This window comes from Pipistrellus kuhlii, unplaced genomic scaffold (assembly GCF_014108245.1).
Source record: "Pipistrellus kuhlii isolate mPipKuh1 unplaced genomic scaffold, mPipKuh1.p scaffold_m20_p_3, whole genome shotgun sequence".
Lineage (NCBI taxonomy): Eukaryota > Metazoa > Chordata > Mammalia > Chiroptera > Vespertilionidae > Pipistrellus > Pipistrellus kuhlii.
In genome coordinates, this window is record NW_023425529.1 from 8,478,919 (window position 1) to 8,498,267 (window position 19,349).

The window sequence follows — 19,349 nt, forward strand, 5'->3', positions numbered from 1 at the left end:
GATGAAACTAAGTTAGCCCTAGGTGAAAGGTTGCTATAGGTCAGACCCTAAAAAAGCTTAAAAGCAACTTACAAAAGGGATAAAACTAACGCTATGTAACTTAACCAACTGTCAGAACAAAGCCTAACACTGTATAAAAGAACGCAACAAAACCCAGGTCTGAACAATGTAAAATGTATAGTATCTGCATCCACTCAACAGAATCCAGACACGCAAAGGAGCAGGAGCATGTCAACAAAAAAATACCCTGAGAAAAATCAACCAATAGAAACAAACGCTGAAAAAATATGATGCAATTAGAAGGGGACTTTAAAAGAGCTGTTACAAATATGCGGTCTATTCAACCAGGTAAAGGAAAACATCAACCTGCTGAGAAGAAAAACAGAAAATTTATTTTAATAAAACTTGTGGAGATGAAAAAGACTATTTGGAGTGCAAACCACACAGATTGAGGTTAATAGCCCAAGAGAGCGCAGCAGAAAACAATCAGTGAAGTTGAAGACATGGCAATAGGTTTTCTAAGAAAATGGAGCACTGAGATGGGGTCGGGTGGGGAGGAAATAGTAATGATAAAGATAATGTCACTGATAATGATAAAGAGCATTAGAGACCATGGGATAATATTGAGTGAACCAGCATTTATAAATTGGAGTCTAAGGGAAAACAAAAACGGGGGAAGACAGGAAAAACTAACTGAAGCCCTGGCCAGTTGCTCAGTGCTTAAGAGCATTGGCCTGTGGACCCAAGAGTCTGGGGTTCAATTCCAAGTCAAGGGCATATACCCTGGTTGCAGGTTCCCCATCCCCAGTCACCATGTGTAGGAGACAACCAATGGATGGATGTGTCTCTCTCATTTCAATGTTTTTCTCTCTCTCCCCTCCTCCCTCCCTTCTACCCTCTGTAGAAATCAATGGAAAAAATACTCTCCGGTGAGGATTAAAAATAATAATAAAAAAATAACTGAATGGCTGAAATTTTTCCAAATGTGGTTGAAAACTATAAACAGATAAATCCAAGAATCTTGGACACATCACAAGCAGAAAGTTATAAAGAAAAGTATGGCAAGGCATGCAATGTTCAAACTGCTAAAAAAAACAAAAAAAAAACAAAGAAAATCTTAAGAGGAACAAATATAGAAATGATAGTGCATTTCTCTTTAGAATCTCTGCAGCCACAAGAATATGGAAAAATCATTGAAATATTTAAAGAAACACTGTAAATCTAGAACTCTATATACAGTAAAAATATCTTCCAGAAAACGAAGGCAAAATAAAACATTTTCTTTTTTAGCCTTGGGAGACCTCTTTTCCCCACCCCATTCCAAGTTTCTTTCTCACTTGGGTGTTGTTCTCTCTTAGTCCTAGTGTTTCCTTCCTCGCTTTCTTCCTTCCCTCCCTCCCTTACTTTTTTTTAACATTTGAAATAGAATTCTCATACCATAAAATTCACTTTTCCAAGTTTACAATTCAGTGGTTTTCAGTATAGTCACAAAGTATGCAACTAGTACCACAATCTAATCCAGATTTTATCACCAGAAAAAGAAATTTTATACCCATTAGCAGTCACTCTCCATTACCCCCCCTCTCTCCCTGCCCTCCAAGGAAAATCACCATGAGCAGACATAATCCTCACCAATACTGGTCCCATAAAACATACCTAAGAGTTTTCATTTCATTTCATTGATTTTAAAAACCACACTCAGTTATTAATAGGACACGTTCAACATCCTAAGCACAGAAGAGGTATTTTTAGGAGGACAGGGAAATAGAGCCTGCACACTGGTTTAAGCAGCTCTGCTCACTGGCATTATTCCCGAGATCCCCAAATCCTTCCTCATGCCCCAGATAGGCACCGCGACAAGATCCCTTACCTCGATAATAATAACATTGATATTAAATACAACTACTATGTGTATATGGAACATAACAGTGCTGAAACTTGATTAATCAAGCTCATTTTATTCTTAGAGTAATTCCAGGAGTGACAATTTTCTGAATAAAATCACAAAAGTGCAGCATTCTTAACAATGTCATTTGGAATTCAGTAATAAAGCACATCTTGGGATGCCATCATCAAAGTAACTAAATTATTCAAGACCCAGGAAACTTCCCAACTATCCCTACATGGAGAACGGGGCATATCATTAAAAACAGTGTCTCAGCGGGTAAAGTGTCGCTCACCTTGACTGTGGAGCCAGCGTAGAGCCTCTGAGCCAGCAGCCTTCCTGCCTGGATGGCTACAGGGGTGAGCTCCGGCTTCCCCTCCAGAACGTCGCCAATGGCGTAAATGTAAGGCACGTTGGTCTGCTCCTCATCCGTGACAGGTATTTTTCCATTCCTGCAAATTGATCCCGTTAAAAAACATCATTGAGTAGAACAAAATCCCGTTTATCCCACAGAAATCCAACATTATGAGTCCAGCTGAGGACAATGTTCTAATGTATTAACACACAGAACAACTTTATTTATTTCAGAGGAAATAAAAGCTTAGAGACCATTCTCGCTGCTATTCTGAAAAGTAAAGGAATAAGAAAATTGATAGAAAAAACCCTGGGAATGGAAAAAATGGAACACAGCGGCTAAGAATGAGAATTATAAACTGTAATAACCAGGTCTGTTAGTTATTACCTCTGTGATCTTGGGAGAGCTATTTACTATCTCTCAGCCTCATTCCCCCACCTATAAATGGGAATAATGATGATGGGGATAATGGTAGGAAGAAAAAGAATACCATCTCTATCTACCGTAAGGGTCTGTGAGGATTGAACGCGAATGTGAATAAAGCCTTCAGCACCCTAGTCCATGGCTCACAGTAAGTACAGAATAACTATTAACATTATATGAAATCTAAGCCTTAGACCCAATTGGAAACCAGCTAGCAGTTATGGGGAAAAAAAACAAGAAAAAATAATCTTCACAGTAAGATTAGAAATCTCTTCTTCTGAATGGATGTGATTCCTGCAAGGATTAAGAGCTCGCCATTACTCCGAGGGAGCTTCTGTTCACAGCAGGTGCTTTTCTAGTTGGACGTAAGAAAGGCGATATTGGGAAATACCCCATGCTGCTCCTCTGAGCAGACACCAGAGTCTCAATTATCTGGTGCAGGAGTATGGTCCAAAGGACTCTAACTTTTTTTCTTTAAGCCTTGTCAAACAAAGCCACCAAAAATTCTGGTTCCCCCCCACCCCCCCAAAAAAAATTGGGAGAAATGGAAGGACTTTAACTGTTAAAACCCTTGAAGAAATAAGTTTTCATACCTGCAGCTGTCACTAGAAATGTAGAGACCACCCTAGTCCTAGTGACCGTAAAACCTGGTACTTTAAACATAGTTTAAATCCACGTATTGAGTGAAGCTAAAGCATATTCCTACAATGAACTGGAGTCTGGATCTTTTTCTGCACACATATGCATTGAGGAAACAAAAAGCAAACCAATATAGCTCTCAATTAGATTTTGAGAAGAAAAAAGAAACAGAAAATACTATGAGTGGAGCTGAGAGACTTCTTCTGAACTTAAAAAAGGGAACTCTCCAACTATGATAAAAATTAACTTTAAAAATCCAAAACTCCAGCATTAATCAATATTCTAAATACTGAAATAGTATTCAATAAGATATAATAAAGATTTTTTTCTTACTTTTCGTTTATCTTTACACCCACAGTTTCTAAGCCAATATTTCTTGTGCAAGCATCTCTTCCTATTGCCAGCAATACCTGAAGAAAAAAGAAAAAAAAGGTTGACATATATGTAGTGAATATAACAAAAAGGCTCTGCATGAGTTATTTAATCATTATTTTTTCTGCTTATTAAGCTAACCTGACTTATCCAGACCTGGGAAGAAATTTCATTATGAAAATAATGCAAGAGTTAAAACAAATTACAATCTTAAAAAAAAAAAAAAAAAAAAAAAGCCTTCAAACATGATATAGCAGAAATCCTTATTCATTTCTTATTAAGAAAAAAGAAGTTGCCGAAACTGGTTTGGCTCAATGGATAGACTGTAGGGGTGTCGAACTCAATCAGAGAAGGGGCCAAACTCTAAAATCCAGCCTACATCGCGGGCCAAATGGTTTACTGAACAGTCATAAACTGTCATTGTGATGGAAACGCAGCGGAGTGCAGTGATGACAGCGCAGTGCGAGCCACATTGCAAGGCCTGGCGGGACGGATTTGGCCTGCGGGCCTTGTGTTTGACACATGTGGGATAGAGCGTCGGCTTGGGGACTGAAAGGTCCCGGGTTTGATTCCGGTCAAGGGCATGTACCTTGGTTGCGGGCATATCCCCAGTAGGGGGTGTGCAAGAGGCAGCTGATTGATGACTCTCTCTCATCGATGTTTCTAACTCTCTATCTCTCTCCCTTCCTCTCTGTACAAAATCAATAAAATATATTAAAAAAAAAAAAGTTAACAATCACTCAATTAATCTAGACAAGATTAAAGACAAAGACAGCATAGCCTATGACTGAATTCAGTTATTATAAACATTAAAAGCGGTGGGCTAGATCAACCAAAGGACTTGTATGCATGCATCTAAGCCTAACCTATGGACACCAGGGGGGTGAGGGCATGAGTGGGCTGGGGTGGGGGGAGAAATAGGGGGATGAGGACACATATGTAATACCTTAATCAATAAAGAAAAATAACATGGTTGACTGGGGAGTTGAAAGGGAAGAACATGGGACAGAGAAATTCTAGCTCATTTAAAAATGCTGATGCTCTTTTACAGCCACTTAGCAAATAGTATTTTATTAGTAAGTTACAGTGGAGAAATCTGAAATCTAAAATGGATTCATTCCTTACCGTATTGTACTCTCCTTCGATGGTTTGGTCACTATTGGTGGACTGAGCTACCACCTTGAGTAGGCCTGGTGTCCCAGCTTCAATTTGTTCAATCTATAAAAGTGATAAGGTTTTACTCAACAATAAAGACATGTATCAAGTAATTACTTTCTCCCTTTCTGTCTGGTTCACCCGACGTTGACACAAAATCTGGTTTGAAAGGTCTTTCGTGTCCCATCTCCCTCACCCTAACATCATGAGGATAATGTGATTCTCTTATTAATCCCTTTTCTTGCTGCTCAATGTTTGCTAGAGGGGTTTTCTGTCAAACAGTTCTTCTGCAGAATTCAGAGAGAAAAGAGAAAGGGAAAGCCCGAGAAAGCAGACCACAATCCCTAAAATCGAACCAATGACTAACTGTCTTGTAAGTCACCTAGAACCGCTAATCCCCTGGAAAGCCACTGCTGCGATATTCAGAGGTTCTTCTTTTGACTACAGATGCTCAGCTCTAACAAAGAATAGACATGAGTAAGCTGATCATGATACAGATAACCATGGTGGGCAAGGAGGTGTGTCTGTCTGTCATCACTAGGGGCTGCCTCCAGTGAAGGGTATAACAGGGAATGAGCAGTCCTAGTTCTTGTGCTATGATGAGATGGAACATACTAGCCTACTACACACAGATGTCAATGGCAACTTGGTGACAATGACTAAGAAACCCTACTCTCTGGAGACTTCTGCGAGTATGCAGTGAATTCTGTTGTCTCTGAATGACACCCAAATCTGTGAAATACTTACTGGGAGAAATCCATAAAAGTAAACTGCAAAGTCTACCCTCCCTCTAAAATGCAACTGCTCTGTGTGGGAAAACTGTCACGACTGGTTTTATTTTCAACATCTAGTAGGCAGTCAGGATTTCCTTCTTGAACTCCCTGCTTTCTTATACAGGTAAGAAATGTCTTTCCCATTTAACTTACGGTTTAATGTTCTAACCTTTGGAGAAAAGCTGAACTGGTCCACGGCTTAGATTTGCTTACAAATGATAAGGGCCTCAATCCACCTCTAATTCCTTCCTGCCTCACTCACTGTTCTGTTCCAGTCATGTGTTTTCTGTTTCTAGAACAATTTCTTTTTTTTTACAGAGAGGAGGATAGAGGGATAGAGAGCTAGAAATGTCGATGAGAGAGAAACATCAACAAGCTGCCTCTTGCACACCCCCTACTGGAGATGTGCCCGCAACCAATGTACATGCCCTAGACTGGAATCGAACCTGGGACCTTTCAGTCCGCAGACCGATGCTCTACCACTGAGCCAAACCGGTTTCGGCTAGAACAATTTCTGTATCTAGGACAATTTTATTCCCAATAGCATTTTTGCTCATACTTTGTTCTTTGCCCAAAATGCACTCTATCCCTCCTCTCTGCAGAGACTTCTTCCACTCAGTCGCTTTATAATGTAGCAAGCGGCACACTAGCCTCTGGGGAACCGGACACCTGGTAACCTCAGCAAGATGCTATGTATACAGACACAGGTTTATTTCACCAGGTAGGTCCTCAAAGGGGCCCACAACTCCCCAGATGTTAAGATGTTATTTAAAAAAAAACAAACAAACAAAAAAAACAAAGATGTTGCTTTCCTTATCAGTATGGCATTACTGATAGCTGTTGTTTTCTAATCATATACCTCCACTCCCTAAAAAACAGCTACAGCAATAAGTACTGAAAACCTTCAGGACATTTGTTACTTAATCCTCACTACAATATTATGAGATAAATTCATCTTAGACGTACTCTGAGCCAGAACTGTCTATCTAACTGTAAGCTAATGCGATCTTCACAAGAACTGAGATAGGTGCCATTATCATCCCAATTTTATAAAAAAAACTGAAGCTCTGAGAGGTTAATTAATTCCCCCAAAGTCATAAGGCAAGAAACGGGCAGAACGGTATCTAATCCACGCCATTCTGGCCTCAGTGCTCCGTGTGCCATCAGCACCATGAGATTCCTGGTCACACAATGAACCTATGGTAACCCACGAAGCAATTTTAAAAATAACAAATAAAACTCCTTAACTTTAACAAAACAGTTCCATCCTCACCTGCACTAAAGGAAACTATTAATCTGAGATACACAAAGTATGATCTGCCACTCTTACATATCAAGCATCTGTGGTAATGTTAACAAGCCCCAATAACTTGTCATATTGTTCAGCCTTTTTAAGAGAAGATGCAATGAGCAAAAAAGGCCACCCACTTAACCAAAATAGGTGATTGTATGCAGGAAAGCCAGAATAATACAGCACATCTATTGACTCCACTGTACATCTAGAAGAAATGTCTTAAAGGAAATTTTTTTTTAATCAGCCTAGTCTTGAACTCTTATTTAATCACGGGTATGTATGAAGGAACAAAGTATAACAGACCAAAGATGATAAAGTATTAAATAGAAGAGAACCAAAGATAAGAAAGCAGAGAAGGAAATGAAATTATTATTCTGCAAATAAGAACAAACCTATTTAGGTGGTAGGTAGGTACAAGTTTACAAACCACTACCACATAATTGAGGAATAGTGTCCATAATGGTTTATAATTCTGAAAGGATGCTTTTATCACCTATAGAAATCTATTTCCTAACTTTTAATATGTGTACAGAACCAACAAACTTACAGGCAACTCCACTTACCTTTATTGGTACAAACTGTTTTATAAACTTGACACCATGTTCCTCCATGTGTTCACCAATTTTGTTGGCCATGTCCTGGTCAAATCCTCTCAGGAGAATGGATCGTACCATAACAGTGACATCTAAACCAATGCCAGCAAGAAACCCAGCACATTCCAAAGCGACATAGGATGCTCCGACCACCAGGGTCTTCCCCGGGCAATAAGATAAGGAGAAAATATCATCACTGAAATGAGATTTGTAAAAAGAAAGGCAAAAATAAAAAAATGTTCATGGGAATAATGACTAAATCAAAGCAAATATTTTTACTTTCTTATGAGCGAGACACCTTTAAGATGTAAACATTTAGCCCTGACTGGTTTGGCTCAGTGGCTAGAGCATTGACCTGCAGTCTGAAGGGTCCCAGGTTTGATTCTGGTCAAGGGCATGTCCCTTGGTTGCGGGCACATCCCCAGTGGAGGGGTGTGCAGGAGACAGCTGATCAGTGTTTCTAACTATCTATCCCTCTCTCTTCCTCTCTGTATAAAATCAATTTAAAAAATGTGAACATTTAATTAGCTATATATATATAATATGAGAAGTTTTTATAAGGTCTTAGACTCTCCCTTTGTTGCCCTAGTGGCTTGGGGAGTAGCTCAATCTACCCTGGGGCCAAGCACAGCAAATTATGTAACTTCTGACCATAGTCCAACTCACGGTCAACAAACTGATTCTGAATTGCCTGGAACAATTCTTCACTACTGTGTTTCATATCCTACATTTGAAAATCTAAACCCTCATCCCACCACCCCACTCTCTCTGAGGTAGAAAGTCTGGTCCTTCTTATCTGGAATACCAATTATCAAGAGTGGGGAAAAACTCAACATACAGTTTTTATATATAAAAGCCAATTACAAAAAGTAAAATCTGCCGAAACCGGTTTGGCTCAGCGGTAGAGCAGCGGTCTGCGGACTGAAAGGTCCCAGGTTCGATTCCGGTCAAGGGCATGTACGTTGGTTGCGGGCACATCCCCAGTAGGGGGTGTGCAAGAGGCAGCTGGTCAATGTTTCTCTCTCATCGACATTTCTAGCTCTCTATCTCTCTCCCTTCCTCTCTGTGAAAAATCAATAAAATATATTTTTTTAAAAAAAGTAAAATCTTCTTGCTGAATGAAGAATATAGAATATATAAGTGAAATCACATAAGCATTAGAAAATGAATTTTTTAAATTTTGAGAAGAGAGCCTGTTTAAAACAACAAAGACAACAGGTGCCATCTGAGCTGCCCCTCTATGCAGCACAGAGGAAATGAATCATTACCCCCTCCCCACCAAAAAAAAAAAAAAGCCCTGCAAAATAGTAATCTATAACACAATAAGATACTCTGGAAAAAAGCAACCAAGAGGACATATTTATCAACCATCTATCTTAATGTCTTCATAATTTATAATAAAACATCTGAAAAACAATGTCACCAGTATTATCACTTGATAGACCAAAATAAATCACTTAGCAAAACCTCTTGCTTGACTCACTTATTTCGGAAGGTCCATCTACACTGACACTGCAAACATTTGAACAACAGAAACTAGGGACCAGGCTTTGATAAACCAAATGGTCTGCCATCCTCTCATTCTTTTCTTTTCTTTTTTTTTTAATATATTTTATTTTTTTTATACATATATATATATATATATATATATTTTTTTTTTTTATTTTTTTTTAATATATTTTATTGAGAGGAAGGGAGAGGGATAGAGAGTCAGAAACATCGATGAGAGAGAATCATCGATCAGCTGCCTCTTGCACACCCCCTACTGGGGATATGCGTGCAACCAAGGTACATGCCTTTGACCGGAATCGAACCTGGGATCCTTCAGTCTGCAGGCCGACGCTCTATCCACTGAGCCAAACCGGTTTCGGCTATCCTCTCATTCTTTCAGTGTCACATTGCAAGTGTTAAAGGGCAAGGTTAACAGATGATCCTATAAATATGCATATGTTATCATTTCACAAAATGTTTGTGACTGTCCATCTGGTTTTATAAAATACATTCATAAAATATATTCGCACATATATAAATTTCAATATAAGCATACATCTATGTGTTAGTGATGTAAACTCTGGGTGGTAAGATGACCAATGTTTATAGTTTTTAATTTTTTAAATATTTTCATATCTAAAATAATTTTCTTTTTCTCTTTTTCCCCAAACCCCTGCCTGCCTCTTTGGGCAAAAATATGGTAAAAAAAAAAAAAAAAAAAATCCGGTAAGTTCCAGGAAATGGACAAAATGGGTTTTAAGACAAAAGCATAAATCACAATGGGCTTTCTTTTCTCCCTGCGGATTTTCCTTACCTGCTGATGCAGTATTCTCTGTCACCAGGGATGCCCAAGTAACGTGGCCTTTCACCGGTAGCAATGAGAAATCTCTCTGCTGAGTAAATTTTCTCTTTGCCTTTGTTATTCGTTGCCTACAAAGGAACCAAAATGTCCGCTTTTAATAGTTCTCAGGACATAGAACTATCACTTCACCACATTGTCCAACTTGACCCTCATATAAATCTGGTAATATCTGAGTAATTAAAGGTCACAACGCCAATAAACAGCAGAGCCAGGACTCAAACCCAGATGGTGTGGCCCTGAATCTAGTTCTCTTACTCTACACACCACAGAAGAAAGCCCTAAAGGAGAGGTGACGGCAAAATCACCACACAGGACGCTCTGGGCCACAGTGGCCGTCACTTCCGTTACGATGATCCCCTTCTCCTTGCCTCCCATACCTCCAACCAAAGCTTCACACAAACCAAAAGAAGCTCCGAGGCTGTCACGCGGTTACCTTAATCCTATGAGGACCCACAAACCGCCCGTAGGCGTTCTCATAGGTGACCTTCTTCTCCCGCAGGGCCACGCGGTAGCCCCAGTTCAGAGAGCCGATGTGGTTCTGCACGGCTTCGGTCATCTTCCCCCAGTCGTGTCCCACTGCACAGGAAATAAGACAGACACTCAGCCTTCCGCCTGCCTGGCGGAGGTCGTTTCTCAGAAACTGTTCACATGGAATACAAAGAGCAGGGTTTTTAGTTGAAAAGGGCCAGTCCTTCATTTCGAGCCATAAGCCACCTTTTAGTCTTCAAATATTCTTTCCTTTTTAGAAAAGCTATCAGGATACTAAATAATGCAAGGCTTCCTGGCAATTCGTAAGACTAAAATAACTATTCTCAACATTTTTCTTCTTTATCTAGAAATGAATGGGAATCTTTTTTAAAAATATATATATATATATTTATAGATTTTAAAGAGGAAAGTAGAGAGAGAACAAGAGACAGAGAGATAGAAACATCAATGATGAGAGAGAATCATTGGTAGATAAGCTGCCCCTTGCAGGCCCTCTACTAGGACCAAGCCCACAAATCCAGGTATGTGCCCTGACTGCACCAAGATCTTCTGGTTCACCAGTCCATGCTCAACAACTGAGCAGCACTGGCCAGGCTACTTCTCTTTAAAAAATAAAATAAAATAAACAAAAAATAGAATATTTAAGCAAACCCCAGACACCATTTTATTGGTGGTGATTTTGGCTTAGTTATAGTGACTCAGGGATGCCCAAGGGCCAGTAATGCTAAATATCCTTCACTACAGTTCCTTACTGGCCCAATGTGCCAGTGTCATTAACACCCCCGAGAAGAAAAACTGGCCTAGATTAAAGGGAAGATTCACTTTGAAATTTTATAGTTGTAGAACTACTAAGTGAACTATAGTCTGCTAATCCTATAGGAGATACCACATTCTAAAAGAAGACATAGTTGAGATTAAATAACAGCACCAACAAGTTCAGTTATTTCAATGACAGAAATCCAAATTCAATTATTAGGCCTGACCCAATCTCAGTCAGCCTTCCTTTGTTGCCGTCAGATCCCCCGATTCCCAAACTCCTCAAACTCCCTTTTCTACCGAGTTCCTTCACCCTCTGACAAGGGGCTAGCCAACCATCATCCATCCCCAATCTCTATAGCGTGATTTCAATCAGGCAGAAGGATTTTAAAAGTTCCGCCCACCAGTTGGGATTCAGCATCAAGGCACTCTAGCTGCTCCTATGTCCTGACCTTGCATTCCAGTCTGGGAACTGAGTTTCTGGTCTTGTAAAACCCAAATTCCTACTCTACAAGCTGGTGGTGGTCACTGGATCCTTGTTGGACCATTGGTTATAACATTCCTTGAACCCCGGTTCTCCAGGGCTGTCCTGTCTTCTGATAATGCCTCAATCCACCACCTTCAATGGATAAAAATTTCTAAATGGTGTAATAAGGAACTAATGAATGCACTGCCTTCCCAAATATTACTTGGATACGCCACAACCCCACACTCACCCATCTGCTGGCATAGGCCAGCATTTCTCCAATTCCACTGGCCTGCTCTACCAGCTGTAACCCAATGAAGGACGAATGGCCTGCCCAAGGCCACACACTAACCCAGTGGCAAACGCAGACACAGTGTATGTGCAAAGACAGGTGTGTGGTAGGAGAATCTATCCCAAACTGCAAGCCCCGGATTGCAAACCAGAGCTTGCTTTCTTTGTATTGACAATGGGACTCTAAAGCTTCCCAAATATTTAATATTTTACAGATACACTTAATTCTTAAACGTAAGAGGATTCAAAGAGAGAAATCTTTAAAAATAGAAAGCCTATAAATCTTCCAGAAAGGACCAATTCATCGAATTTACATAACTGATTTCAAGTAATTTTTTTAAGGCCTTGGACGCTTTGTGCACAGTCTCCATTTGGAGCTTCAGGGAAACGGCAGATCACAGGCTGCGTCCTGCAGGTGTCACTCCCCTGTCACCAGGCAGATTCAGCTGTGCTGCCTGGCCAAGGTCCCTGTCCGTCACCACACTGGGAGCCATTTGCAGTGACAACAAAGGCCCTTCCCAGAAAACTGAGCCCTGTTCTTTGTTCAAGGACATGCGATTAGATGTGTTTCTATTCGAAAAAGGCAAAATGAGTCTTCTCGGTATCTGTTGGGAACATGACTCAGCAGTCTCTAGGGGATTCTCATCTGAAATGACACCTCCAAATTTCCTTCTTCCGCTAAGACCTAACGACATAAACATTTGTCTAAATCCACTAATTCTTCACAATCATTTTGAACACAAAAAGGAGGGGAGTAATTACTGCTCCCTCAGAGGAGGATCCTGACAGGCCACTGGGACAAAGCCCGTGCGCCTCTGGCTCTCACAGCGAGGCCTCAGCCAGCTTCAGAAGGGCCCAGGCTTAATGAGAAAAGCTGAAGATAACAATAAGCAACCTCCACACTTCCATTTAGAAACAGTGAAGGGATTTAACGACAAAGACGGGGATTGCTTTTGTGGCTGACAATACAAGCGGTAAATAGAAAACTGTACATTTCTACTTTAAAATATGGAAAGGGAGAAGAAACACAAAAGAGGTAAAACTTAAATTGGTTGGATAATTTTTGTAAGGATGACAAATAAGATAACCTTGAATTAAATTTTAACACCCCCCCCCATGAAATTCAGGGAGCTTTTGCTGTTCAGATGTGGGCTATGCTCGTGGTGGCTCTTACTTCCCCTGATGTAGAGCATTTATTAGTTCCTTATTATATCATTTAGAAATAAATTCAACATAAAAAAATAGCCAGTGCTTATTATTATAACAGAACGGTCACAGAGACATTCTTTTGCTGGAAAGAAGATTTATCAAATTTACCAGTTATATTTTCCCACCCACCTGATTAATGAATCTATTAAAATAATATTCAGTTGGCCCTATTAATAAAATTTACATTCAGCAGAGGCTGATACTTATCTCTTATCTTTTTAAGATCCCAAAGACCCAGGAAGCAGTCGCCTAAGAGTCTGAGGAAAGAGAGATGACCCCAGGAAAACTTTTAAAGTAACTGGTTTTCTAAGATTCCAGACTTGGAAAAAAAGCTGATTTTAAATGAAAAAGAAAAGCATCAATAAAGGAAGCATGACTAGTTTGAGTGGAAGCAAACATTTTCAAAGCATGCATGTAGGCTTTTTCAAAAAAAATAATCAACTATTAATTAAAACTAAAAAAAAAAAAAAAAAAAGCCACAGAATAATTTACCCTAGCTATTGGATGAAAGATTCCCTTCAAATGTCTCATAACCCATAGGTCTCAGAGCTACCGTGTTTCCCTGAAAATAAGACATCCTCCAAAAATAAGACCTAGCGCATGGAAAGATAAGACATCCCCTGAAAATAAGACCTAGCGCAACTTAGGGAGAAAAAATTAATAAAAGACACTGTCTTATTTTCGGAGAAACGGTAAAATCAGATAGGGGCTGGAGTTCACTCTCCACGGACACAGTGATATAGGTCATTAATTGCCATGAACTATGCCTGGCCTCATATTATTCTCCTACCAGATAAAGTCAACAAATTCCTCTTCAACTTTTCTAGGGTACTCTAAATACTTTTTTAAAAATAGGCTTTTACTGATTTTTAGAAACAAAGTGAGAGGCATAAAGAGATACAAACATCTATGAGAGAAACATCATCAATTGGCTGCCTCCTGCATGGCCCCTATTGGGGATCAGGCCAGCAACCCGGGCATGTGCCCTGACCAGGAATCAACCCAGTGACCTGACCTATTAGTTTATGGGTCAATGCTCAACCACTACGCCACACCAACCAGCTCCAAATACTTACAATCTGACAAAGACCAATCATCCTCTGCTCAACAAACAAGCCATCTCTCCATGCCCAAAATATCACCTCATGAAACAGACTTCTTTGAACCGAGAAAAATGTAACAGCTTCAAAGGCAAGTAAATGTAATTCGTACTCCTCTATGAAACTCTCTATCAGGATTTCTTTAAAAGAATTCTGGTTTTCTAGTAAAGAAATAAACTCCAAGTGCAACAGCTGTTCTTACCGTAATAGCTATGTCGCCACCTGACACAGGATAACAGCAGGAATTTTAAACATTAAAAATGTAAACAACAAAAACTTACAGGTTATTGCTAGTCTCATAAAAATGATGTTCTGCAAGATCACAGCTCAAACCCCCCAGAGCACTAAGGGAGCAACAGCTTTTCCCCCATACCGGTCTCCTCCACATTCCAGCCATAGTTCCGAGAGTCCCGCACGGCCTGTCCTAGCAAAGCTGCCTGGTGCATCAGCTTCTTCGGTATGCAGCCCACATTCACACATGTTCCTCCGAGACCTGCAACAACAGGGAGAGATCAGTTCACGACCTGCTTTACAATCCTTCAAAGAAAAAGATCCACAATTATTGCCAGTCTATGAACCACAATTTATTTGCTTAATGTAGCCAATACTGTGTATACAAATTTATTCCTCAGTCTTGTGACATTTCTAAGTTCAGGTAGCCTTATATACCAAACACAGACACATCAGAAAACGCAAAAATGAGCAAATATCCACAGGCTTCAAAGATTCAAAATTAATTGCCTACTAATAAAGATGTCAGAAATTGAAATTTTACTTTGTGTACAACCCACACTTGCCACGGAATCTATGAGCAGAACTACCTGATAAAGGGGTTGTGAAACTGAGCATAATTGAACTGAAGTGGTCTGGAACTACATAAAAAATTTGGTGTATATGAGCATTTTATAAACTGCATTTTTATTACTATTTTATCATTAAGGAATCCACCTCTATGACTATCACGAAGCCCATACTGGGTTAACAGCGACATGTTCCAGAGGTAACTATCCCCTACTTTGGACTTGCTAGTTATAACCACTATCTTCTTTCTCTATCTCAAACGAAAGCCCAGATTCCTGAGGCCTCAGTCCTTGCCCTCCTATTCCCGAAAACGCCAAAGCCGACTGTGAGAGGCTTTTTCAAAGGAGACCACTCAGTCCTCCCAGAAGACAAATCCTCTACTTTACTTTATGAGGCAGATAGCAACTCCAAACCACGGTCAGGTTGGGACCTGCGCAGGCCTCAATATTTGAGCAAGTTTTAAAGAAGATGGCGTGGTCTTTAGCTTTTGCTGATTCTCACAAAAGAATTCATTAAGTCCTGGCTGGTTTGGCTCAGTGGATAGAGCGTCGGCCTGAGGACTGAGGGTCCCAGGTTTGATTCCAGCCAAGGTCACATGCTGGGTTGCAGGCTCGATCCCCAGTAAGGGGCATGCAGGAGGCAGTCGATCAATGATTCTCTCTCATCTTTGATGTTTTTCTATCTACCTCTCCTTCTCTCTTCCTCTCTGAAATCAATAAAAATATATAAAAAAAAGAATTCATTAAAAAATATATATACATTAGCATGCTTGAGTTTAAAACATGGTGAAGGCTATTTGATGCATCAGCTATCTCCATGAGAGTAATATGTAGGTGGGTGGTGAGGTGAACAAAATGGTATGAGTTAGCTTTGAATCATCACACAAGCTGTGGACAAGGTTTTGTATAATCTTGACTTCCAAGGAATCTAAATTTTCAACATTTAACTGGAACCCATTTTAACACAGCATAAGTAAAAGGTATATGTTTTGGGGTTTGTATTTTTAATTGATTTGAGAGAAAGGAAGAGAGAGAGAAAAATATCGATGTGAAAGAAAAATATGGATTGGTTGCTCTCCACACACCCCGACCAGGGACTGAACCCACAATCTGAGTATGTGTCCTGACCAGGAATTGAACACTCCACCTTATGGTGTACAGAATAGATGATGCTCCAGCCAACTGAGCCACACTAGCCAGGGCTGGGTGTTTGTTTAATTTTTAATTTATAATTGGGTTTTAGGAGCCATTTAAACCAATACCAAGGAAAAACCTGCTCCTACAAATATTCATTTCTAAAATATTTTATATACTTACCCCATTTAGTTCCAAGAGGAGTTGGAGTGACAAAATCTAAGACCATCACCTTCTTGTTATATTTAGCTGCCTCCTAGAAAATAAAATTATTATAATGAGTTGGAAAAGTTAACATGATAGACTAGAAATGGGATGTTAAAAAATCCATCTATTTTTATTACACTGCAATGTCTAAAGCATAACCAGTTATTAATACCTTAGAATTTCATACTAGTATACCAAAATTAGTGCTACCTCAAGAAAAAAACTAAGCAATACTGCCAAAACCGGTTTGGCTCAGTGGTAGAGCGTCGGTCTGCGGACTGAAAGGTCCCAGGTTCGATTCCGGTCAGAGGCATGTACGTTGGTTGCGGGCACATCCCCAGTGGGGGGTGTGCAAGAGGCAGCTTGTCGATGTTTCTCTCTCATCGACATTTCTAGCTCTCTATCCTTCTCCCTTCCTCTATGTAAAAAATCAATAAAATATAAACAAACAAACCAACATATAAACAACAACAACTAAGCAATACTTAGATAATCCTAAGGGTGGCTTTAAGAACACACAAATTACAGTTATAAAATTGTCCATCAATTGGAAATCTTAGCATCCTCTTATATAATTCCACACAAACAATAACAAATTAAGGGATAATCTGAAAAACATATGACCATTTCAAAGCTATGTTGCCAATAAAACAGATTTACTGATAGTTTACAACTCTTGAACCAGTTTATATCCTATAAAAAATATATACTTTTAAAAATCTTTTTAAGTTTTACTTGTTTCTAGGCAGAATGTTGGAGAAGTTTTTCTTTTAAATTTGTCAGATTTACTTATGTGAGGACCAATGAATAAGGTGATCTATAAGACTTCCAAATCTATTTTAGGGGAGTGACAATTGTCAAAAGTTCATCTTGAAGAGCATCCTTTATCTCTGTCACAGAATAAGCTTTGTGTATTGGCAACTAGACATCCAAGGTTATTTGAAAGTACTGAGTCTATGTGTCCTCCAAAACTAACATCACTTCAGTAAAATACATATACACAATACTAGGTCTTAGTCATTTATAGCAAAGCACTGCTTAATACCAGATATTGGCCTATTCAAACATTGGACAGCTTCCTTTGAATCTACTTTTACTGATTCACCACAAGCTACAAGAAGTATAAGCACCCCATCTTTTAAAAGAACCTCTTCAGCAAGAATGATAGTTCCAAGGGCCCCTTCACACATGGCGAATGAATCTCAATTCAGGACTAGCGATCTCACACCAACCTCTCTTATTTGTAATCCTCTACCTACCACCCCCAGGCCAGTGTTAGTGGTTACTCTCTTAGCTCACAGTATATACACAAGAGGCAAATCATTTTTACTGAGTTTAAGAAATCTAACCACTCTCTCCATCTTTTTATAGTGGAAGAGGAGATGTGAATAGGAACATCAAAGTGAAAAAAAATTAATATTTATTAAGAATAAGAAATATATTTAATTTCAAACCATTTCCATACAACACCCTTATTATCTTTGAAAAAAATCAACCAAACTTAAAACGAATAAAAATGCATCCCAACAATACTAGGCCCAGTACTTTCATGTAAAGAACATATAGTTCAGCCCGGACCGCGTGGCTCAGTGGTTGAGCATCGGCCTATGAACCAGGAGGTCAAATCTAATTCCTGGTCAGCCCACATGCCAGTGTTGCGGGCTTGATGCCCAGTGTGGGGAGTGCAGGAAGCAGCCCATGAATGATTCTCTCTCATCATTGCCCCCACCCCCCTCTGAAATCAATACAAATATCTTTTTTTCTTTTTTTTTAAATAAAGAACATCTAGTTCAAGCTGGAAAAATGATTTACAAAGTTTCCCCTTAACAAGTTCTACCAAGTTAATGTGCAAAATGTTACAAAAGTGGCTCAAACCAATTCCACAGCGACTCTGGAGAACTGCAGTAACCCACATCACGCACACCAAGACTTGCCTTAGCAGCGGCCAGTCCTCCGGAGCCCCCTCCAATGATGATGAGATCATAGTCGTAGGACTCCGCAGGGTCCTTAGAGCCGTTCATGTTTAGTAGCTTTTGAAGTCTGCCCTCTTGATAAGCCTAAAGAACAAAAACAATGAAAGGGAAAATAGTTTAACTTACAGGCAGCAATGTCTGAAGGGTTTTTTGAAATTCCTTTCTTTAAAGAAAAGAAAAAGGAATTTTTCAAAGAAAAAATGTTGTTTGATTTATATCACAGCACACAAATGAAACTTTCAATCTTCTCGCATCACAGAGAGCTACTCAGAAGTGTCACGTAAGTAAGGTGCTGATGGCCCAACAAAATCGATTTAGACCTAAATTAAATTTGATCCGTCCTTTTGTCCTAGTTTTTTTTTTTTTTTTTTTTTTTTTTTTTTTTTTTTAATATTGAAGAAGCATCTTAGGATTGTTCTTTATATATTTTTTTTAATTATTTTAATTTTTTTATTTTATTGATTTCAGAGAGGGAAAGGGAGAGGCAGAAACAACAATGAGAATCATTGATTGGCTGCCTCCTGCATGTCCCCCAATGGAGATCCAGCCCACAACCTGGGTATGTGAAATTGACCAGAATCGAACCTGGGACCCTTCAGTCTGCAGGCTGATGCTCTACCCACTAAGCCAAACCAGCTAGGCCTAGGGCATATCCTAGAATTTTTAAACTAGGTTTTAAATTAGGTTTTGAAACATTTGTGCTGTATGTTTTTAATAGGGTCATCAATACAATTTGTCAATCATCTTTATTTTCAAGTCAAAGGTAGAATAGTGTGTGGGCTAGGGTTTCAGGTGAAGATAGGGGCCTGGTGATGAGCCATTGAAACAGATTAGCCAAATACTTAAGACTTTTCTATATTGTTTAGGTAAGGCATAAAATCTAGAAATTCAGAACTAAATCATCAGTTGGACAAATGGAAAAGTCCCTACTTCTGCTGGGCATTTTAAATAAAAAAAGGAGGAGGGGAATAAAAATACACAACTCTATAAAGCTCATTTCTTTAATCTACCTATACATGGAGCCCCCTGTACTGTATTCAGTATTTACATTCCATATACTTGGCACATAACAGGCTTTATAA

The 19,349-nt window shown here is 39.4% G+C and overlaps 1 protein-coding gene across 1 annotated transcript in view; it reads right to left on the reverse strand.

Annotated features, from left to right (window-relative positions):
• TXNRD1 (thioredoxin reductase 1) overlaps nt 1-19,349 on the reverse strand; it is a 52,866-nt gene that overhangs the window by 15,582 nt on the left and 17,935 nt on the right. The window contains 9 exon segments of the mRNA XM_045587575.1: nt 2,181-2,337; nt 3,636-3,712; nt 4,800-4,892; nt 7,460-7,685; nt 9,795-9,910; nt 10,276-10,418; nt 14,527-14,646; nt 16,271-16,343; nt 18,229-18,351. Of these exon segments, the coding sequence (XP_045443531.1) occupies nt 2,181-2,337; nt 3,636-3,712; nt 4,800-4,892; nt 7,460-7,685; nt 9,795-9,910; nt 10,276-10,418; nt 14,527-14,646; nt 16,271-16,343; nt 18,229-18,351 (1,128 nt within the window).